The 24,719-nt window shown below is 40.7% G+C and overlaps 1 protein-coding gene across 1 annotated transcript; it reads right to left on the reverse strand.

The window, feature by feature from the left end:
* Positions 1 to 297: 297 nt before the first annotated feature.
* Positions 298 to 11,487, reverse strand: rp1l1b (rp1 like 1b; the record flags this gene model as incomplete). The annotated part of the gene is made up of 4 exons (XM_080527372.1): positions 298 to 308; positions 938 to 1,957; positions 6,227 to 6,404; positions 10,987 to 11,487. 4 exons carry the CDS (start codon positions 11,485 to 11,487, stop codon positions 298 to 300), a joined length of 1,710 nt encoding a protein of 569 aa, XP_080383498.1.
* Positions 11,488 to 24,719: the final 13,232 nt, after the last annotated feature.

Consider the following 24,719-nt stretch of genomic DNA (forward strand, 5'->3'; position numbering starts at 1 on the left):
TTTGACTTGGTTGACATAGCACTAGGTGCTCGCTCTTCCATTTCTTCTGTCTCTTCTGTGCTTTCCTCAGCAGGAACCTCTGAGGTTCTGGACTTTCTGGATCTTACAGAAACATTTGACTTAGCTGACATAGCACTTGATGCTCTTTTTTCATCTTGATCATCTTCTGATTCAGCATTTTCTTTAGCTGCCACATTTGATTTCTTTGACTTGTTTGATCTAACTGATGTATTTGATTTTGCAGACATACTACTTAATGATCTATCTCCTGTTTGTTTATCCTCTACTGTGAACTCTTTAGCTGTCACCTTGAACACATCAGATTTAGATTGTGCTGAGGCATTTGAGTTAATTGACATGGCACTTGATGATATTTTCTCTGGTTTAGTAGAGGAGTTGGACTTGGCAGAAATGGTGTTTAGCACTCTGCATTCAGTTCCTTCCTCTTTTTTTGTATGATCTTTTTCAACAACAACTTCTGAATTGTTGGATTTCTTTGATTGCACAGACATGTTAGATTTAGTAGACATGGCACTTAGTGCTCTTGTTTCTGATGCAAACAATTTTTCATCACCATTTGCTGAAACGTTGGACTTCCTTGACGCTGTGGAGGTATTTGACATGGCACTTAATGATCGTTCTTCTTTGTCCCCCTCCATCCCTTTAGATAGATCATCAGCTTTTGGGGATTTTGAGGAAGCTTTAGAAGTTGAGGATAATTCACTGCCTGGCCTATTATTACATTCATCCACTATCTCCCTTTCCTGATCCCCTGTTCCATCTGCTGCAGGAGACATAGACTTTGCTGACGGTTTGGACTTGACAGAACGTACAGAACAGCTAGATGCTTTACTTGGAGATCTAGGAGATAAATGTTGCATCAGTGTTGCTGCATTCAGAGGAGAACTTCTGGTGGGCTCTTCATCCCCAGGGTTACTATTCTGAGAACCTGAACCTGCTCTTGAAGCACTTGGTGGGAGGTCATCACCCTCATCATCCTGGTCCTCCTTGAGGGATGCCAATACTTGAGAGGAAGTACTAACAACAGACGTTGGTCGCTCCTCTTCCCCTGTAACCTCAGTGATTTTGACACTGACCTGGTCATTTTGGGATTCCTGAGAGTGGACTGAGGATGCATTGTCAGGTGTAGTCTCATCATTATCTTTTGCTTGAGTATTGTCAATGCTCTCACTCTTTTCCACTGTGGAGGCCCTACTCTTACACCTTGCAGATGTTAAGCAAACCTCACTCCTGCTACAACCACGGCTGATGGTGCAATACTCTACTGTGGTGTCACCCTCCTCAACAGTCTGCTGAAAGCAAGTTGCCTTCTCCACCACATTCTCTGTGTACTCCTCACTAGACATTGTTTGCATGCTTTCCACTGATGTCTTTTTACAGACAATGCTGTGAGAGGATGCACTGGAGCTGGTGGTTCTAGTGTGGTGAACAGCTCCCTGCTCCCCTGGGATCAGTTTTTTCCAGATATCATATTCCTGGCAGTGAGTGCAGCAATGCTGACAGTGAGGCTCCTCCAAATGCTTTTGATGAAGCTTGGTGATGTAAGCCTCATTTTCAGCCTCACCTGCGGAAAGGGACTCTGGCTCTGAACAACTTTCAGTGCTACTATGTTGAAGATAGACGTGTTTATCGTGTTCTTGGAGGTACTCATTTGTAGTTCCTGCACACTTCTTTATTTCCGTGGACCAATGTAATGTCTCATCATTCAGTAGCCGGAAACGCACCTTCATTTCCATTGACAAGCTGCCATCTTTGTTGACAAGTACCCTTTTCTCAATGTCGTCTTCCATCATACCTTCCCTTGCGTGAGGGCATTGGCCACAGTTTAGTCCATTTGGAAATGACTTGTCAGATGATAAGGACTGCCTGGCTGATCTGTTGCTTGAGTCAGATCTTGGGTGGATGATATTGTTCTTTGTCTCAAGTCGGCAGTTTACTGTAGGAATGAAGAGAGAGGTAAATAAAAACTGATCAAATACAGTGCCATGTGTAAGTAATGAGTCAGTGAAGCATTTTTCCTTTTGGCTCCAAAAGTCTAGATTTGAACATAAGGTTAAAGTAGAGATTCTCAACTTTCATTTGATGGTAATTGTATACATATTGGTTTCACCATTCAGAAATGTGAACACTTTTTATGCATAGTCCCCCTATTTAAGGGTAACGTGAAGTGATGGGACAATTGGATTGACAGCTGTTTCTGGTTCGTCAGGCGTGTTCCATCACATTAATTGTGCAGTCATAACAGAGCTCTCAATATCTAGTATTTATTTAGGGCTGGGTTCAAAAAATCGATTTCCCGATTCTGAATCGATCTTCATTGAATGAGCGATTATCGATTCATAAATCCCGAGATCGATCTTTCATGCATTTTCCTGCTTGCAGCTTCAACCCGCAACGAGATCTCGTGGCCAGATCTCACGCTACAAGAATTTATCATATCTCACGCAACGAGAGGTCTCAACACTGTAAAATCTAAAAACATGGTGATTGCAGGGACACTCAAGTCACCACCAGGCTTAAAGGCAGATGTCTGGGTGCATTTTGCATGTACAAATTATGGCGATAGAGATGAGCAGGACAAAAGCAAAGCCATATGCAAGCTGTGCGCAGTGGAGGTTACATTTTGTGGAACCACTTATTGAGGCATCACCCTGACGTGATATACGCAAGGATATACGCCCGTACAGCGTTGTCGAAAATGCTGGCTTTCGAAGCCTCGTCAGTGTACTAGAACCACGCTACGTGTTACCGACACGCAGGGCCGCTTTAAGGGGGGGCTAGCTGGGGCGGTGGCACAGGGCCTCGCGCTTTGGATGGCCTCGCGTGAGGCAGGGTACCCTGGCTGGCGAGGCCCTCCAAAGCGCCAGGCAAGGGACCATATTATTATTTTTGCCTTTAATACATTTCTAAATGTTCACACATGTGATAATCATAGTCAATCATATATCTAAAATCTAGCATACCTGTAGGACAGGGAGATTATTAGCAACAGAAAAAAGTAATTTCCCCCTATGACACCTTACGTCAAACGTGAATTTTGGGCGCGCGTTGACACTTGTTGTGCATAGTGACTGCTTAGTGCAACGGACAAAATGCAGAGGGAACGAGACCGAGGAAGAAAATGTTAATCGGGTGCTGAAAAAATAAATAAAAATAAAAGGCTTCAGGGCCTCGCTTAGAGGCCTCGCTTAGAGGTTTGTTCGAAACATTTCTAAAAACAAGTGAGGCTCCCGTTAGCACCGAAGAAGCTAACATTACTGCTAGCACTAGCAATGCTAGTAGTAGCACGGCACAGCCCCCCCTGAGAGGCAAAGATGATGTCTCGGAGGTGGAGGAGGACAACAGCTACACCGGCAGCAGTGGGGCTGCCCAGCCCCAGGTGATGATGGTCTGGAGTGGCGAAGTAGAGGATACGGAGGCGGAAGATGGAGCTACTCAGAGCAGCAGCAGCAGGGCTGAGAGTGATGGAACGCAAGACGAGCCTACGGTGTCAGATATGTCATGTATGATGATCCTGGTAAATTGGCCGGTACATATGGACTCTACAGTTACAGAAGTGATCATTAGAAGAGGTCCCCCAAAGATGAAACCTGGATTTAGTTATCCTAAAAATAATGAGAACAGAAACTTTAGTGAAACTTTATTTCTCCGAAAACTACCAAATGGGGAAAAAATAGAAAGAAAGTGGCTTGTGTACTCTCAAAAACGGGACATGTCTTTTTGCTTTTGCTGTAAGCTTTTCAACATAAAGGATAGGCCTACATGGTGGTGAGTATATTCATGTCAATAATGGCTTGTGCGTATTTAATGTTGGGTATGATGACTGCTTTATCCTAAATCCTAATCCTTTACGAGTATAAAAGGTTTGAAATGAAACAAACATGGTTGTAAACTATCTAAATAAGTAGATATTCTATTGTCTATCAGCACAGCATGTGAGCGCATTTCTTGCAATATATCGGTGCGTGCGTGTCGCGCGGTTATAATAGTTGCCTACATCATTATAAAAGGCCTCGCAAATCTGACTTCGCACAGGGCCTCGCATATCTCCCAAACGGCCCTGCCGACACGCAAACAGTTGAGTGAAGTGATAGTCCCAGACATGTCCGCGCAGGTGAAACGTGACATCGCAACTTCACTTCAGCCAACAGAGAGTTGCCATAACGTGTGACAGCTGGACATCCAGAGCAATGGACTCGTACTTGACAATCACTTGCCACTTTATCAGCGAGGCTCGTTTCGGATCCGCTTTTCCATGTTTCACGTCAGGGTGATGCCTCAATAAGTGGTTCCGTAGATTTGTGATGTTTCCACAAACTTATTGTTACTACAGTATTTTAATAATAATTGATTTTCCAATTATGTTTATTCCTGAATAAAAGCAGTAATGAATGGCTTTAGTTTCATCGACATTATGGTTTGCAATGTGTTTTTTTGTTCCCCAAAATACCCTCATCTATTGCACTATTTTCGTTTGAGTTTTGCAAATTTTTATTTTGTATATAACATATATATATATTATGCAAATAAGCTATTTGAGACAGTCCTGAGGGATATGTGATGTCTTGTTTACCGATAGGCTATGTTTGTAGCCCCTTTATTTACACTGGCTGCAGTAAAGCACGTTAAAAAGCACTTTTTGTAGTGTCTGATTTAGCAAAATGTTGGTGTTCATTTATGTTCCAATAAGAAGTACATTCATGTAACATCTTTGGAGTCAATTCTTAATGTAAACATTGATATGTTTAACAATGCTACATGTTATAGGGTTCCTTGAACCATTTATAGCATTAGTTCTGAGAATCTCTTCATATTCAAGGAAAATTGATATTGTAACTAAATCGAATCGGAATCGAATCGAATCGTGAATCGAATCGAATCGGGAGCTGTGAATCGGAATCGAATCGTATTGGGAAATCAGTGGCGATACCCAGCCCTATATTTATTCCAGGCTTTGTGTTTTTCTTTGGAATCTTGTAAGGATTGGGGGTCACTCTATTGGTTGAGCGACTATTTGGCGCCCCCTTTGATGTATGTATGTATTTCTGTCTGTCCTAATGACTGCGATAAGAGGTGTGAATGTGTAGTCTTGGTCTATTTATGTTTCCCTGTGTCTTCCCTCCGTGTCAGTTGTTCACTTCATGTTACGTGAGTTGTATACGTCGTCATAGCCTTATCATTCCTCGTCTGTATGGAAGTTAAGTATTGAGAGACTTTTGCTGAATTCATTGCTTTGCGCGATTGAAGGAGTTTTGGAGACTACGCATTCTCCTATTTTTGTTTTGCCGTTTATAGTTCGGTTGAGTTATTGCCGATTACTCAAATAAAGAGTACCTTTAATTTTTGAGTTCTACACCTGCATCCCTTCTCCTATGTTCTGCACTGCACCTGGGTCCAGACACTATAGCTATACTCATAACAGAGTCTGCTATTGTTGTGTGTCAACATGAGGACCAAAAAGACGCTAATGAAAGTCAGGGAAGCCATTATGAGGCTGAAATATCAGAAAAATCCATCAAAAACATAGCTAAAAACTTAACCCATAAACAGTTTGGAACATAATTAAAAGGTAAGAAAGCACTGGTAAGCTCAGAAATAGGCCAAGGAAGACTACTACAGTGGATGGCAGAAGAATGCTCACCATGGAGGAAGGAAGATTATCCTCAAAATAAACAAGATACCCAGACCTGGTAGGGTCAGTGGGTTGTAGACTTCAGGCAGTTATTGCACGCAAAGGTTTGTCAACCAAATACTAAACATGAGTCCTTAATTTGGACATTTGATCAATCTTTCCCATCACTTTTGGTGGCCTAAAATAGGGGTACTATGTCTAAAAAGTTTAATTTCTGAATGGTGAAACGTATGTACATAGATACCGTCAAAGAAAATCTGAGAACCTCTTCTTAGCTTCTTCTAACCTCATAATAATTGTTTGATTTAAAATCCAAACTGTTGGCGTGTAGAGCCAAAAGAAGAAACAATTTCTTCACTGTCCCATTACTGACATGGGACACTGTATTACAACAGTTGGTAAGGCTTTATAAGAGGGTTGACATAGAACATCAAAAGTTTAGTCATCTTGGATTTGGATGAATGTAATTATTTTCCGTAGCAATATTCTTTGTGAACTACCAATCCTCTATACCATAATTGTAAAAAATAACAAACGTAACTCTAAGAAATTGTTGTTGTTGTGTTTTCTTACCATTTTTCTTACTCTCATGTCCGTCATTGGGGACACTTGAGCATGAGGTTGGATTTAGCTGCGGAAGTTTGTCATCTGAGTTTTTTTGGAAATTCTCTAGAAAGAGAGGGTGAGACGGCTCACGCCCCATACAGACCAGCACACTGGGGCACTGCAAAAGACTCTGAATGCTGTCGATCTGAAACACAGGAATACATCACATCATTGTCACATCATGATATGTTCCCACTGATTCTCAAAGAATGTCTTATAAATGCACAATGAGCTTTCTATACCCTGAGCCTTACCTAAATATAAGCTTGTTTTTCAATGTCCATAAAGAATATCTTTATTAACAAAGATAGGCCTATTGATTGATTATGGTTAAGAGAACCCAGACACATCACTTCAATGTTGGTGATGCAAAAACATCCCTGCAGCAAGGGCTCTGGAAGTGTTAATCTGGTTGACAAGATTACAATTTAGCCCAGGATAATCTTCCTGTAAGCATCACCTGAGGTAACTGTGCATTCCGTCTTTAGCCAGCTTCCATTGTCACCATGCAAAGAGCTCAAGTATGGCTCAGCAGCCCCACGACAGAAGTTTGCTGACTAGGGGGAAAGCAATACTAGCCTAACTACAACAGACAAGCATGCAAAGGCCTGGCCACAGTAATCTATTACACTGAGCATAATTACTTCATGATTTATTTGCTCATGGTACCCTCTACTCCCAAATGTGTGTGCTGTACTGTGATTCAAGTAGAATATCCATATTATGCACACAGTAGTAGCTTAATTCCAATCAATACATTTAAACATACTGTATAAAAAAAAAAAGTTTTCTCACGTTTGTTTGAAACATTTGCAATGCCTGTGATTTAACTAATACTAAGGCATCAAGGTTGTGAAATGTAACCTAATAGCTGTCTCAAACAATATGATGTATGTAACGTAAAACAAAAAGAACTGCAAATGGATTCAAACATATTTCTTGTTGGGTGGGAGGCATGTTGTTGTCCAAGAAGAAGAAGGAGTGAATGGTACCGTACAGTGCCACTTCTATAGCAAAGTGTCATATAAGGTTTAAGTATTCTCAAGACATGAATTACGATGAGGACAAGTTGACTAACCATAGTGCGAAAAGACCAGAGATGACTACAACAAAACTAAAACCTTTGGTATACAAACTCAAAAAAGGTGATAATGTGAGTTGACAAGTGAGCTTTATATCACAATGTTTCTGAATTCTGTATGTTTTCTATTCTACATTCAGTTGTGCTTACAATGCAGTTTCAATCGTAAAAATGTACTGACAGTTGAAACAGATAAATGGCTTTGTCCACAGTCACATGCAGCTCCAATGAAGATAATTAATAGCCACCATGGAGGATGCTTGGTCTCAAACAGGGGTGTGTATTCTCAACATTGACCTGTTTCTACTCTTTCAAAATAGCTCTGATTTGACCAAGATTAATAGTCATTGAAGAGAGCTGGATCACCCCCACAGTCTAAACATACTTAGGGAATATCCCAGTTGCTTTTCCAAACGACAATAGTCAGGAAAGTAAGGAGAGTGCAGTTTTGAAAGCTGTCTGAGGCTAATCAAAGGACAAATAGGATTAAAGTGAATCAAATATTTCAAAAACAATCAATTTCAATTAAGGCAGATATTTTCATTATAAGGCCCGTTCATGTAATTATGCCTTTACTCCCCTAAACATATCAAAATAGGATATTCTACTCAGGTAAAGTCTGCGCTGTGGATGAGCAATACTACCAATCTCTAGTTACTGCCTGTAAGTAAACAAATTAAAGTAATCTAAGGTTTAGTATAGACCTACTTACTAAAAAATCATGCTAAATGGAAAATCTCCACTGTCGGCCCAAGTGCTTTTGATTTCAAAAGCAGGCTTAATCTGTGTCCAGGAAACCAACCTTTTATGTGCCATTGGAAGCATACACCACTGGATTCATAATAGACTTTTAACTTTATTCTGTAAAGCCATGGCCTTTCTATTGCCCCTGTGGTTGAGGTATGGCCTTGATGTATCCTCATAGACTTATCGGTGATAGCACTAGTCAGTGGTCCACTAAAAGGCCCCAGTGGAGAGCAGTGCAGTGCCTTGCAGCATGTTTACCCTGGGAAGTACATGCTGCGGGGCAGTGCTAATAGGATGTGCCTGCTAGCCCAGAGGAGAGCCAGGGGGCCAGGAGGAGGCTGCTCTGACAGACAGGAAACGCTTGGGCCAGCTTCAGACGGGCCACAGACTCCTGGCCACAAAAAATCTTTACTTTTTTTTAAGACAGCATGTTCCCGAAAACACCTTTGGGTGCATTCACTTAATTCAAAGTACTCTGTTGGATCAATTTTTTAAATCTTCACGTCCAATATCAATATCAACTTTGAGGAGAAATGATGCGATTATGTGTGTTTGTATGATTGTTCTGCTGATTTGTATAGTTTTTATGTTATCAGTGCACTAGTGTACACTCACCAAACACTTTATTAGGAGCATTATACTAATACTGGGTAGGTCCACCCTTTGCTCTCAAAACAGTCAAAACATTTTGTGCCATTGATTCCACAAGATGTTGGAAACATTCCTTTGAGATTCTGGTCCATGATGACATGATTGCATCAAGCAATTCCTGCAGTTTTTTCAGTCTCCCATTCTACCACATCCCAAATGTGTTCTATTGGATTCAGATCCGGTGACTGGAATGACTTTTGCTTTGTGACAGTTGGAATCTGAAGTTGGAATCATGCACATGGTCAGCAACAATACTCAAATAGGCTGTGGCATTCAAGTGATGATTGATTGGTATTAACAGGCCCAAACATTCCCCACTCCATTACACAACCTGAATGAGAAGGTGTACAGGTGTTCCTAATAAAGTGTTCAGTGAGTGTATATGTCTTCAGTAATCAGTGTGGAGACGTGCATCAGAGGAGTGCTGGCCATTTTCCAGCTGGCCATTTTCCAGCTCAAAGAGATTTAGATAATCCAATGGACTGGATCTCATATATTTCAATCAAGAGTATGTCTAGAATGAGAGTCTGTTGCTCGTAAGGCCTGGGTGACTGCATTGGCTTTGTGAAAATAAGTAAATCATAGCTCCTGTCACTAGAGGCCTCCCTTTCACTCCTCTTTCACTCAGAGGCCTCTCTCTCATTCCACTTTTCTGGATTACATGCTCTTTTAAGGCCATTGTTAGTATTTTTTGTGGCTTTATCTATATCTTTATGAAAGTAGAACAACTGTCCTACCTCATCATAAAAAAAGCCATAAGGACCTATTGCTCTGTTGATGTTGTTGTCGTAGTCGATTTTGAAAACAAAAGATGTGGCCTATAGATTCAAATCATATTTTCAAAAGGTCCTGCTGTTCTCATTTAATAGATAGGCCATAGAAACCAAGCACATTATAATTGTTTAATTGTATAATTGTTAAAAATATATATATATATATTTGTATTATAAAATGTATCTGCTACACTGTTTTCATTTGTGATAGCAGATGGTGAAACTGGGAACAAGTCGGCAGCTGATCAAATGTTCTGACTTGTTGTAAATGTAAAGAAATGTCAACGTTGTTGAAAATCAATGACACACTCACTAGTCAACTAACATAGATTGTTTTGTGAGCATGCTAACAATGTAAAGTTGTGTTATAGTTAACTAGGTAATAGTCGGGATTACACACCGAATGCATTGCATTGCAATATTTTGCCTTAACTAGTGAGTGTGTCATTGATTTTCAACAACATTGACATTTTTACATTTTCAGAATAAATTTGATACATTTCTGAACAATTTGATTGGTTTACGAGTTGTTCTCGGTTTCACCAACTGCCGTCACATTTTCTTGGTGGCCCAGCATGCAAACTTAACTGATAGCCTAGCACCTTTAATACTATCAATTTACTTGAAATTATGAAATTATCTCACATTGTCATACATCATTCATCAGTCATATCAGTCATAGGGACGCTATGACAATGAATTCACATCACAAATAGTAACTCCCTTTTGCTTAGACCTACCTCAAATACACAGGAAATTCTGTTTAATTCTGGAATTCTGGCCTGTGGCAGTGGGCCTCACAAACAAGCCCCCCGGCCTCTCATTGACTCTGGGACTGCCACTGCCACCCTCCCCATCCCACCCCTCTGTCACATGCACACACACACACGCACGCATGCACACACACACACACACACACACACACACACACACACACACACACACACACACACACAACTGACAATGTAATCTATATTAGTTTTACATACTCTAATTTACAGTCGTATTGCTCTACTGTCCATTTCAGTCATTGTCTTTAAAATAAATAAATAATAATAATTGCTTACATAGTGTTGTTTATTACATTGTTATTGTTTTTTATTATATTGCTGTCTGTGTCTTTATGTCTTATGCACCAACCAGACCAAGTACATTTCCTGTATTTGCAAATATACTTGGCAATAAAAAGAATTCTGATTCTGATTTAGGAAATGCTGAGTACAGAGTCAGCAAACAGAGATACCTTTATATCTTTACTTTTCCATTATGCTTATTCTTTAGGTTCTTCTTAAGGTGGAATAGACAGAGAGAGCCATAGTGTTTGGCTATAAGCAGGCCAGACAAAATACAGTTACTGTAGCGTTGCCATGGGCACCTTACTGAAGCCATATTCTCCATATAAACCTATGTTTGTCATCCGAAGATTCTAAATTAGTACACAACAGGGGAATTTCTATTAAGACATGTTGTCTCACCTTGCGGCCCTCTATGGTGTACAGCTTCCTGATGTGGTAATGCATGAACTCAGAAACCTCATCCAGGAACACCCCAAGGCTCTGCAGGGTCTTGGGGTGCAACACAATGGTCCTCCGGAAAGAGGGGTCGCAATTTTTCACCAACACCACCTTCTTGTTGTGCCGATGGGAGTGGTGCTGGTGGCTAGAGTGCTCAGCAGGAGTCTCTTCAGGTCGGGCTGGCCTCCTGCGAGCATACTGGTGGTGGTGGTGGTGGTGTTGGGGTTTAGGGTGGTACCATGTGGAGGACTGGGGCTCTCTCTCACCAACCTCCACAGCTTTGGCATGCCTGTGGTCGGAGCATAGGTAGCATCCTCTGTCCTCAAGCGGCTCAAGGCGAGTAGTACCATGGAAGGCTCTGGGGGGCGCCGCAGAGCGCAGCCCAAAGGGGAGAGAGGGTTTGGGAGGGCCGTCATCCATAATGACGTCGAAGCACTGGAAGCTACGCTTGAGGGAGGCCATGTTGTCCCTGCCTGATGGTATCCGCTGCATCTCAGCCGAGTGTAGCAGGGCAGGGGGGGTCAGCAGGGACAGGTGGTGGCTACGGTGGGTGTCATGGCTACACTCACTGTTTAGGGGCTTGTAGTCCACAGGATGTCTGTGTTTCTCCCACTCATCTCACACTGCAAGAGAGCACAGAAAACCAGGTGAGCAGTGTCTAACAATGGGATGACGACATAAAGAAGAGAACAGAGAATATGGAGGTCCACTTGCCACATCGGCATACTACTGTATATTCCTTCAATAAGTCTTTGCTTTAATGGGTTTATGAAACTTTTATTAAGCCGACTCATGTTGCATAAGCCACTACAAATATGCATAGCAGTATATAAATCTCTAAAATGAGCATGCTCTTCTCTTAAAGAGACAATGTGGAGAGTTAAAGATAAATCCTTGTGTGCGATTAACAAGGATACAGACCCACAACCAACGGCAAAAACATAATTGCGCACAATTCAAAATTCAACTCATTTTCTGTGAGTGATAAAGTAGGCCTTGTTGGTCTGAGAAGAAACAACAGGCTTAACTTTATGTTGTGTTCATATGTTTCTGGTTTGCATTGCAACAAAAAATGCACAAAAGTAGGCCTAATGCTAAGACTTTGTTATTTATACCAACTTTTGCTGCCATGCAAATACCATGAAACCTTTGTGTGACACATCTCAGCAGCCTGATACCACGACAAAAGATACAACACAACAACAAAATAGTATACTCACACAGCCAACAAACATGATCCAAAAGATCAAAGCAACAGGTGGTGAACCGTACACTCCAATGAGACACCAAACCTTGTGCCCTCTGAGCAAACGAGTGGAGGACCAAACAGCTAGTTCAAAAGCACTCCTCAAGACGGGCCCCTACCTGCTAATCAGGTCCCCAAGGAGGCTAAGGATAGAATGAAAAGCCTCTCTAATTACCCTGAGATAGCATTGAAATCTGCTGAGGCTTTGGACACATGACTAGGACTTCACTGTTGCATAAAGGGGAAACGGTCACGTTTTGAAAAAAACACTCTAGGAGGCCAATGACAGTCCATGACTAGGCATTATCTTCCTTCACACCAACCCTTCCATGTAGTACCTGCGCCTGTATGCCATTCATTTAGAGTGATCCAAGCAACATCAGAGACCTGGTATGAAAGAGGGGTCCAGTGGTCCAGGTGTCATTTGTCGAGTAAAACGATCGTCTTCAAAGGTCACCTTTGCTTTTACCGCCACAGGCTTTAAAAAGACAACAGTTGCGAAAGATCTGAAGATCTTATGAGGTATAGAGAGAAACCCATCTTCCGATCCAATTTTAGAATCAACATACTGTATACATATAGCCTAAGACTACTGCAATCTAACAAAGATGTTAAATTATGATACAATTTGACTGTCCCAGAGGTAGGTATACTTTCACATTACGATTTCAGAGGATTGACTGCAAGTGACCAGACCTGGAAATACAGCGCTTAACGCCATTCTGGGAGGATAAAGATCATTAAATGGGTGGTTAATAAAAGCTGACTTCTGATGGTGAGCCGATCTTTGATTTACAGTGATTCAAGAACTATCAAGCTTCATTAGTTGATGCCCTGTCTGTTGAAACAGGACCATGCTGATCAGTAGGCATAAAACGAGCAACAATGTTTTGAATTGGAGGAGGTACTACCTGTGGCCGAATACCGAACATTTGGCCGAATACCGAATACCGAATAGGTACCGGAATCTTTTCATTTATTTTTGTACCATTGCATAAATTAAATACATTTTCTTTTTTATTCATGCTTTTCAAAGAAAGAAATGGTGAAAACTGTTATTGAACAAGACTGTTTTGGCTTTACGTGCACTATTTCGCTAGAAAACACGAAAGCTAAGCTTATATAAATAGCCCCCCCGCCACCACGTCGGCGCAATGACGCAATAGAAATGATAAATCCACCGAGTGCAACGCTTGTAGAAAATACGACCGTCAGAGTGTTGTCGAGAGCTGGAGGCGTTAAGAAATATGACGGAGACGGCCGCCTCATAATTCTCTATGCAGGAAAAACCCTGCTACTATTCGGTAAAGATTCAGTCTTTTCACACATTCGGCCGAATACATTAGGTGGCCGAACCTTCGGTGTATCCCTAGCTGATTTATACTTCCAAAATGACATCCGTGCGGTTCTTTATAGCTTTATAGGCAGTAGCTTTCATTTACAGTTTTTCTGCATGTGACATCCACATGTTCAACATCGGTGCATTTATTTATGGAGATGCATGGATTTATCCACTAGCGTCCACAAACGTCCACAAATGCGCAGTTTCCTCTGCACGAACAAGCAGATGTGGAAGGTATAAATGTTCACAAAAAGCCCTTCAATACATTAACAAATATTGAGACTCAGTAATCACATTAAACTAAGGAATCACTAATCAATTATTTCTGTCCATAAACTTTGCTAAACTACATGGCATTAAAAGCTTGTAAAATGAAAAAAAGTGTTCAAAGGAACCCTTTTGTGTTCAATGTTGAATGCTTTTGGTTTAATTTAGAAAGAAAAGGGTTCACCTATGGGGACAAATGAAGAACCCTTTTAGGAAAAAAGTCTAAGTGTATAACAGATTCAGAATTCACTATGTACTGAACCTAAAGGAGAGGTCTTAAACCTGCTAGTCTTGAACATGACGTAGATGCCTAATAGAGTAATAGATGCTTTATCTGCCAGGACACTGTAATCCTAATAACAGTGGGCCAGCCTCCCCTTCTGAATGTCCCTCCCTGCTCTGCTCAGGGTAGCATTCCTCAGGGCCAGGTTGGGATGGCACTGCACATGGAGGAAAGGAGGAATGCTTGAGTCGTTCAAAGGGCACACCCTGCTCTACCCAACGCTGATATGGATTCATTCTATTCAGGTTACTGGACAAATTCACCAGATATTATTGCTTTCGTTAACTCTAATAAATTATCCACTTATTATTTGTATAATGAATTCTGACACTCATTGTGATTGATATCCTTAGTAACTTATAATTAGTTTAACTTTTGTTGAAAGTCATTAATTACGCTATATTTACATAGGCAATAATTTACTGGATCCATTTATCGGATACTATATTTGGCAATGCACACAAAATAGCTATTTTTAAGTCCTTGCTCTGTATGAAAGTAATGCACTCTTTTCGAGGACAAAGGCCACTACTACCACAGAATAGGTGAGGGTTTCCCTTATCAGAAGCCTGCAGACAGCAGGGCAATCCCTCCCTGTGATGCAGGGTTTCTGGTAAGAGGAGAAGTGCTTAATCATCAGAGCGCCCACTCCCACAAACACACACAATTGCAGAGGGCCTGCCGTCTGTTTCCAGTGTTAAGTAGCTTGGCGGGTCAGGGTGGGGTTGAATGGGTGGACAGATTCATTCTGTCATGACTCATGAGACAAGAGCCCGCTGAGCAGGACTGGTGAATCACAGCAGATGACGTCCCCCGTCCTCTAAGGGGTCTGTCCTGAAGCAGGAAGGCACCCCTCCCCTCCCCCCTGAGGCTGATACACACACTGAATAGCAGAGGTTAGTGGGTGAATACAGCCCATACTGACAACACTATACCTTCCAACTATATACAATACAATTCACCAAAAATGCATGTTTATACATACTCCTAAATGCATCGGCAACCTTTAGGCATACACACACGACTGAGGAGTCCATAGGTACTGTGCCTCTAATTAGTTCTGATGCTAAGAAAAGTTATTGCCATATCAGACCCAGCTGTCCATATTACTGTCCCGTTTCATGTGCCAAATAGCAAGATAGCAGGGTCACAGTCCCAGCAGGAGGATTCTAACGCTAATTCCTCAAGCTCACACGTGAGCACTGACACCCGGGCTTAGCTATTGCCCCTTCCGTCAAGCTTGTCAGAGATAATCACCACAGAACCTTCTCTACAGCAGAGCCTCTGCTATGTTAGTCGTTGCCCTCTCACAGCTTTACACCTGGAGTGTTAAAGGTTGGATAATGTACCTCAGATGTACTGCAGTGGTCAGCTCTCCCAGTCAAGACTTTGATTTACAGTCAAAGGATAAGTAGTGGGTGAATCATCAATGAGACCAATGTAACCAAGCCAATGAAATTAATGGTTACTTCAATTTCTATAAAGAAGTAGAATATTTTGTGGCTCAGATTTGACAGATTTCAGCAAATAAACACTATGATAGTTTTATTTATTTTTGTGAAATTTCTAATGAAAAGGCTAGATATTGATGGCCGCAGCAAGTTAGTTATTCTTGTTCATTATGAAAATCAAGATAAGAGAAGCATGCCAGACATCTTGCAGTTCCTGTCAGTGGCACACAAAAAGAATATTGCCTAATTTGAAAAACCATATCATCACCAACCACATGACCACATAGACAGTAAGCTGCAGAAACAAGTTCTGATCCTCAGAAATTATAATTGGACTGACATAACTACTAATTAAAAATAAAAATAAATAGTTAATAGTTGTTTTCCTTTAACGATTAATCTGATTTTGATTTAGAGTTTGAATTGTTCTCCAAATCAAATGTGCAAATTGGCATTCCCATAAATTAAGATCAACGGTGGTAATTGCTTTAATCAAGCTCCCTTGGTACTACAAACTATTGTTTACTTGGCTTCACGTCACTCACTCTAGTTTAAACTTCTTGTCCTTGGTCTGATTGATTATTTTTCCCCCAAAATAAATTGTTAGTCTAAATGATCAGCTTTTAACCTTTCTGTACCACTCCTGCTTTGCCTTTACCAGTCATAGCAGGGGGTATCATGAGGATGTGTCGGGGAACCAGAGAGTATACATAGAACAGAGGGGATACCCCTAGTCTCTTCAAATCCTAATACAATTTACACAATCCCACAATGGCATGGATTTCTTCTTCAAAGTAATAGGGTAGTATTGTAGCTTCATTGTCCAATAGCGGCATTGCATCTATTTGAAGATTCTTTTTTAAGCCACATTGAAGCTGACTTTGGTATGCTATATCAATTGAAACACCAAGCCTTGCTAATTCTGTAATACAGTGCTTATTTAATACTATAGTATGTCGTATAAGCCCAGTGATTTATGGTATTGACAGCATGACAGACACACACACACACACACACACACACACACACACATACACACTCACACAGATCACAATGAATGGGATGGGTAAGGATCTTCTGATGCTCAAACAATAACTAACAATGAGAAATAAAAGTGTGGGTAACAAGATTTTGTACACAACACCTGCTGTGTATGTCTACGTGTGAAAAAGACAGAGATCCTATTTTCTCTCTATAATGTTGCTTGCCAACATGAGAGGTCTAACAAAGGAAACATCTTTGAGGGCTATCAAATCCTATCAGGACAGAATCCTCAAAATGTGAGGTGTGTATTGGATTAGTACCAGGGCTGGACTGGGACAAAAATTAGGCCCTGCTATGTGGCTCAGACCGGCCCAACACAAACGGTCCGACACCTCCGATCAACATGCTGGCAGTCTGTTGAATATACCATTTGTAAAAAAAAAACTATAGAGCGGAGTAAGTGACATGGACAGCAAGTATACCAATGCAAGTGTGAACCAGTGTACTCACTCACTGTTGACGTACTCCACGGTGATGAGACATGGCTGCTGTATCTGTAGTAGGCCTAGCCAAACCCGGATTATCCATATATTGCATCGGGTGAATGCCCTGGGGCACCAGCCAATGGGGGGGCACCAAATTATTCGGACAATGGCATATAACAGATGAGATGCTCTGCATATGATCCAGTGGCGGCTGGCCAATAGAGGGCGCTAGGGCGCCGCCCCCACCTTCCAACGCAGCCCCACTTCCTAGTTGCTACTTGTAAAAGATTTTTAAAAATAAACATTGTTTATTCATAAAATGCGGCTGATATTCTGTCTGCGCCTATCAGCATTCATTAAAAATCCTCCAATACAATAAACATTTTATCTGTGTGTGTGTAAAATTCACTGTGAAAATACATAGGGGGGGAGTCCGGGACGCGTCCTAACTATTCCCACCGTAGTTGGGGTAGACCACGCCAACTTCTGGAATATGTAGGGGTGTTTTTTGTTTTTTTTTCTCAAACACAAACACAATCACTGACACTAAGAATAGGCGCGCGTTCCAGGGCCCACAGGGCAATGAGAGCCGCGCCCGGCCGCTTGCGGCCGTGCCCGCGGCGAACATTGACCGTTGGCCCGCGGCACACTCAGCGCCGCTGAGTTGCATACAGAGATGGGTAACCTATATCTAATCGTGCACCCCGTGTTACGTCACAAGCTAAAATCCAATGGGGTTGCGGAACGACCTGCGGGGCGGAAGAACAAGATACAGAGAACACCCCTACATATTCCAGAAGTTGGCGTGGTCTACCCCAACTCGGGGCGTGGTCTACCCCAACTCGGGTGGGAATCGTTAGGACGCGTCCAGGACGCCGGCCGAATGGCAGTCTATGGCAGTCCAAATACTTTTGGCTTACACGTGAGCTGTAGCAGCGCTCCAATTGGCTGTCTCCTATTTCTCGGTCGGGGCGCAAAAAATGCGCCCGAGCATGCGCAGATTATAGGCTTACCTAGGCTGCAGCCTAGGGCCACTACCACTAGGGGTAGTAAAAATAAAAAAATGCGTGAGACTTGAGAGCCCTGAATATCCGGTTGTTAAGTCTGACGTCAAACGTGACGTTTTGCAATTTCCGGGTCCAAACCAGAAATTCTCCGCACCAGAATACCAGTGTACTACAGCGGTAGAATGACAGTTTAATCGTTTTTTAGACTCGGATCTATTCATACAACAAGGGACACAGCACTTTCCCGTTTTCCCCATATTGTCAGGTTATTTGAGCCTCGGAAAAGCGCTATATAAATATAATGTATTATTATTATTATTGCGGCATTTCGAAGACAGCGCCTCAGCCAACTTTGGACCCGGAAACACGTCGCGACTTAACAACAGATATTCGGACAGACAACAGGAGAGGAGAGCAACAGAGAGACAGACAACAGGAGAGGAGAGCAATAGAGACAGAACTGAGGTGAGGTGAGCAACAGAGATAGTTCAGGATGATAACAAACAGTTCAGTATGACAGAGACAACTAATAGAAAGACAACTGTATGATTATAGAGTTTACATGTTCAAGGAAATATTGTATGATAATAGAAAGGTACACTTTAATTTAATTAAAGAAGTAACAAAGAACACATTTATTATCACAATTGCATTGTGTTCCATGTCTTTCTCCATTGAATAAATAATGCCTAGTTGAATGGCTAAACAAGACAACTGTCTGGACAGTACTGCTAGAATTATTCACCTTACCGCTGCACAGATAGACAAAGGGTATAAGTCCATTCTGTTAACATTAGGTCTACTCTGCTAACAAAGACTATTCCAGTTGATTTGTCAGTTGTTGTGCATTATATTTTTGTTGTGTTTGCAGTTTGCCCTTTAATAAGTTATATATAAAAAAAGAATTAAGTTATATATACATATTCTCATGCTAAAATCGACTGTAAATCCAGATTTTAAAGTTGATATTCTTCCCCGTGGAGCATGCCCTCATAACCTGTGCCCCACCCAAAATGTTTATCACCAGCCGCCACTGTGATCCACCTCCAGACAGACTCCTGCTTTTTGAATGACTAATTATTTAATTATACATTTGACAATCAGTCAATTAGCCTAACTGCAGTGTGTATACACACAGGAGATTTAGTTGGACTGATATGGTTGAGGATTAAGCCATGCTTGCTCGCTGGTATAGGTCAATTGGAAAATAAATTCACTCTAGACCAGCATAGACTGTAGTCATATAGCTAATGTTGGTGATGGTGGTGGTGATGGCTAGTGTGTACTTGTTTCACCTGTAGCTATGCATCCATGTTTTTCTATACTAGTCCAACATGTTTTATATCACGCCTAATATTCTATCACGCCTCGTCGCCTGCGCTCTCGTTATGTTAAATCAAGAAAGAAAAAATACATGTCAGAAGTGGGATTTGAACCCACGCCTCCAGAGGAGACTGCGACCTGAACGCAGCGCCTTAGACCGCTCGGCCATTCTGACTTGACTGCTGTTTTAAGCATTTCTAATCATAATCAGATAATCGGCATTTACGTGATGTTACAAGAGAAGAGGAGGAGTTGTTTTCCTCTCTAACAATGGAAGAATATCGCTGTTCGAAAGGGAAATCCGACCTATATGGAGGCTAAGTGCTTTGTTGTCAAGACTATACTCAACGCCGTCTAACTTTACAATTTGCTTAGTTTACTTTGAACTCCATTGACCTTTACTTTCTTGTTTGAATGCCTTGTGTAACTCACATAACTAATTTACGCACCAAGCAGAAATTTCAGTAGACTAATGACACTGTCTTAAAAAGCATGACCATACTCTAATTGTAAAGTTTAAAAAGGCCCTGTGTTACAGCCCCTGGGCAATGCTGCCCTTTCAAAGGGCAAACCATGTCCATTTGATACAACATTATTGTATCTACAAGATACAACTGAAAGCAGTTTTATGTGGACCCTTTAAGACGTGTAGTTTTTTTTAACCTGTTTTAACGGACCCCTTTACCTAAACTAAGCTCTGTTATTTTGGTGTTGGGCAGGCCTACTCCAGACCATGGTTCCTGGTAACCTCCTGATTAATTAGAAAAAAAACATGTTGACCTTTGTGCTTATACAGGCTAAGGGTTTTCAAATTCTGTTTCAAAAGTACTTCAACACTTCACTTATGCAAAATCCACACAGCTCATGTAGGCCTATCCTGTTTTGTAGCCTACCTGTCAACACGGTACGTAGTTGGAGTGTCCAAACTTGGGGGACAGTATGAGTCATATCCGTGTATCTCATTTGAAGTGAAGTCTTAAAGGAAGTGAGGCAGAAGAGCATTCACTACCAGGAAGGGATTCCTTCAGACCCAGACATCAACAACATCCCGATTATTCCGCCCGTGTGTCGGTCGGAGTGTGTGTGGAAATAGTTGCCACGTTGTCCAGTACTCAAGGTCACCTGTTAACTTGTTCTCTCCAAATGCTCACAGTGTAAACACTGAGGGTCAAGGCAACGGAAATTCTTTGTGTCATGAGTGACGTACCACCCATCTCAAGATGAGGAGTTTTGTTGTTTTAATGTAAAGGAACCAGCATCATTCATCAGTCATCAAAGTTTGAAGACTTCCCTATAAGCCTTTAGGGGATGTGGAGCACAACAATTATGCCGGTACAGAAGAGTCTAGCGTGTGTGTTTATCAGGGTTCATGAATTGAGCTGTAAAATATATTTCCGTTTAACTTTTTAAACAGTTATTTTTCAGACAGGTATTTTTCAAATGAATTGAAAATATTAAAATGTCTGCTATAGGCACCTGCTAGTTTCAGCTTAGTTTATTCTGCATTCGTGGACCTTTTAAAGTTTCAAAGTGACAGAGAAATGTTGTTGGTGCTTTTATTTGAGTTCCTGTGCAACTCGGAAACTTCCAACAGGCAATGTAGTCGCCTGCTATGACTGTCTTCTAGATTAGCTGTTAAAAGGGGCTTTCTCAGACAGCTGACCTTCATAACTTCACTCATCAGAATCATTACTGTGTCTGCGTTTCAGGATGCACGCTGAGTACCAAAGTAGACACAGGAGGCCAGAGCCACACTCAATTACCCTTTGTACTACTGCTGTTTACAAATACTACCTTTGCACAACCCATATTTTTGCACATTGCATATACTGTACCTCCTTTGATATAGCCACTATTTATACATTTGTACATACCATACTGTACATTGCTCATCTTTTGTTGCATTATTATGACCTATTCATTCGATTTTAGTGCTTTTGGTCTAAAATAACCATAATGTGACACAGTTTCATGAAAAGGTCCTCATGTCGGGAATTGTGAAACCTTGTTGTGAAAGAAAAAAAAATCGGTTTGTCCTTGTCATTGTATAAGCAATTCTATTTTATGAACATGGTAGTATTTTGTAAAAATGGTGTGTTGGTAACAGTGGGCAATCATTTTAAATGTACTGTCTTCTTTTTTATTACAGCGTTGATGCCCAAATGGGATGGGAAGGAACTACACGGAAGTCCCACTAGATGCTTTATGGACTATAATCAGGGGTGCACATAACTGGTGCCCATGCGTCGCCAAAATGCATGCTGCGCGGCAGATCAGCCGCATGAAGGCGCTCTTGCGCACCAACAGCTGGAACCGCTGGGAGAGGAATTTACTTCCTCAAAATCCAACTGCTGACTGCTGCATCAATGCAAGCCCCACTAACCCAGCTAGCAATTTTTTGTTCTAAAAATGTTCAAAGAATGTTACATAGAATGTTCTCGTAATGTTTTCAGCGGGAAGTTTTCTTTAAGTTCCCAGAATGTTCTAAGATAATGTTCTCTAAAACATGTGATAACTTTCTTAAAATGTTAAGTGACAACATTGTTAGAACATTATGCCCTAATGTTCTTGAAAACGTTTTCAGCGGGAAGTTTTCTTTAAGTTCCCAGAATGTTCTAAGATCATGTTCTCTAAAAAAGAAATATATATGTTGTGTGATAACTTTCTTAATGTTAAGTGACAACATTGCTAGAACATTATGCCCTAATGTTCTTGAAAACGTTTTCAGCGGCAAGTTTTCTTTAAGTTCCCAGAATGTTCTAAGATAATGTTCTCTAAAAACATTTTTTAAATGTTGTGTGATAACCTTCTTAAAATGTTAAGTGACAACATTGCTAGAACATTATGTCCTAATGTTCTTGAAAACGTTTTCAGCGGGAAGTTTTCTTTAAGTTCCCAGAATGTTCTAGGATAATGTTCTCTAAAAACATTTTTTAAATGTTGTGTGATAACCTTCTTAAAATGTTAAGTGACAACATTGCTAGAACATTATGTCCTAATGTTCTTGAAAACGTTTTCAGCGGGAAGTTTTCTTTAAGTTCCCAGAATGTTCTAGGATAATGTTCTCTAAAAACATTTTTAAAATGTTGTGTGATAACTTTCTTAAAATGTTAAGTGACAACATTGCTAGAACATTATGCCCTAATGTTCTTGACAACGTTTTCAGCGGGAAGTTTTCTTTAAGTTCCCAGAATGTTCTAGGATAATGTTCTCTAAAAACATTTTTTAAATGTTGTGTGATAACCTTCTTAAAATGTTAAGTGACAACATTGCTAGAACATTATGTCCTAATGTTCTTGAAAACGTTTTCAGCGGGAAGTTTTCTTTAAGTTCCCAGAATGTTCTAGGATAATGTTCTCTAAAAACATTTTTAAAATGTTGTGTGATAACTTTCTTAAAATGTTAAGTGACAACATTGCTAGAACATTATGCCCTAATGTTCTTGACAACGTTTTCAGCGGGAAGTTTTCTTTAAGTTCCCAGAATGTTCTAGGATAATGTTCTCTAAAAACATTTTTTAAATGTTGTGTGATAACCTTCTTAAAATGTTAAGTGACAACATTGCTAGAACATTATGTCCTAATGTTCTTGAAAACGTTTTCAGCGGGAAGTTTTCTTTAAGTTCCCAGAATGTTCTAGGATAATGTTCTCTAAAAACATTTTTAAAATGTTGTGTGATAACTTTCTTAAAATGTTAAGTGACAACATTGCTAGAACATTATGCCCTAATGTTCTTGACAACGTTTTCAGCGGGAAGTTTTCTTTAAGTTCCCAGAATGTTCTAGGATAATGTTCTCTAAAAACATTTTTTAAATGTTGTGTGATAACCTTCTTAAAATGTTAAGTGACAACATTGCTAGAACATTATGTCCTAATGTTCTTGAAAACGTTTTCAGCGGGAAGTTTTCTTTAAGTTCCCAGAATGTTCTAGGATAATGTTCTCTAAAAACATTTTTTTAATGTTGTGTGATAACCTTAAAATGTTAAGTGACAACATTGCTAGAACATTATGCCCTAATGTTCTTGAAAACGTTTTCAGCGGGAAGTTTTCTTTAAGTTCCCAGAATGTTCCAGGATAATGTTCTCTAAAAACATTTTTTAAATGTTGTGTGATAACCTTCTTAAAATATTAAGTGACAACATTGCTAGAACATTATGTCCTAATGTTCTTGAAAACGTTTTCAGCGGGAAGTTTTCTTTAAGTTCCCAGAATGTTCTAGGATAATGTTCTCTAAAAACATTTTTTAAATGTTGTGTGATAACCTTCTTAAAATGTTAAGTGACAACATTGCTAGAACATTATGTCCTAATGTTCTTGAAAACGTTTTCAGCGGGAAGTTTTCTTTAAGTTCCCAGAATGTTCTAGGATAATGTTCTCTAAAAACATTTTTAAAATGTTGTGTGATAACCTTCTTAAAATGTTAAGTGACAACATTGCTAGAACATTATGCCCTAATTGTCACGACCAGAGGGCGGAACCCAGAAGCAGACAACGGAGAACAGGTAGTACAACAATAATAGTGATTTATTGTAGGGTTAGGGTGTCAGGGGGATCAGGCTGGAGGTAGGTAGAACAGGCAGGGGGTCAGGTAGGTAGGCAGGTAGTCAGACAGGCAGGGGGTCAGGCAGGCGGAGTGGTCGGCAGACAGGCAGGGGGTCAGACAGGCGGAGTGGTCGGCAGACAGGCAGGGGGTCAGGCAGGAGGAATAGTATTAGGCAGGCAGGGATCAGGCAGGGAGCAGGGTAGTCAGGCAGGCAGGAGGTCGGCAGGCAGGGAATCCATAAATGGCTAAGATCTGGCGTTGACTGGAAGCAGGAGCCAGTCGCGTTCTTAATCGGCCACACCTGGCACTACTGATAGACGGCTGATGAGCCAGGGACGGAGCTGTGACACTAATGTTCTTGAAAACGTTTTCAGCTGGAAGTTTTCTTTAAGTTCCCAGAATGTTTTAGGATAATGTTCTCAAAAAACATTCTACAAATGTTTGGTAATAACCTTCTTAAAATGTGAGTTGACAATATTGCTAGAACATTACACCTTGTGTTCTCAAAACATTTTCAGCTTAAGTTGTTTGTTTGTTCCCAGAATGTTTTTATTCTAAAAACGTTTGCTTATAACCTTCTTAAAATGTTTACTGAAAACCCTGTTAAAACATTATGCCCAAACATTCTTAAAATGTTTTTAGCTAAACGTATTAACACATGTAAAAGTTTGATAACATCAATATTCAAGTCATTCAACATAATGTATCATTATTTATTAACATTAACAACAGAGGTGAGACAGCTTTATTTTTAAATGTTTT

This window comes from Nansenia antarctica (assembly GCF_963989245.1).
Source record: "Nansenia antarctica genome assembly, chromosome: 3".
Lineage (NCBI taxonomy): Eukaryota > Metazoa > Chordata > Actinopteri > Argentiniformes > Microstomatidae > Nansenia > Nansenia antarctica.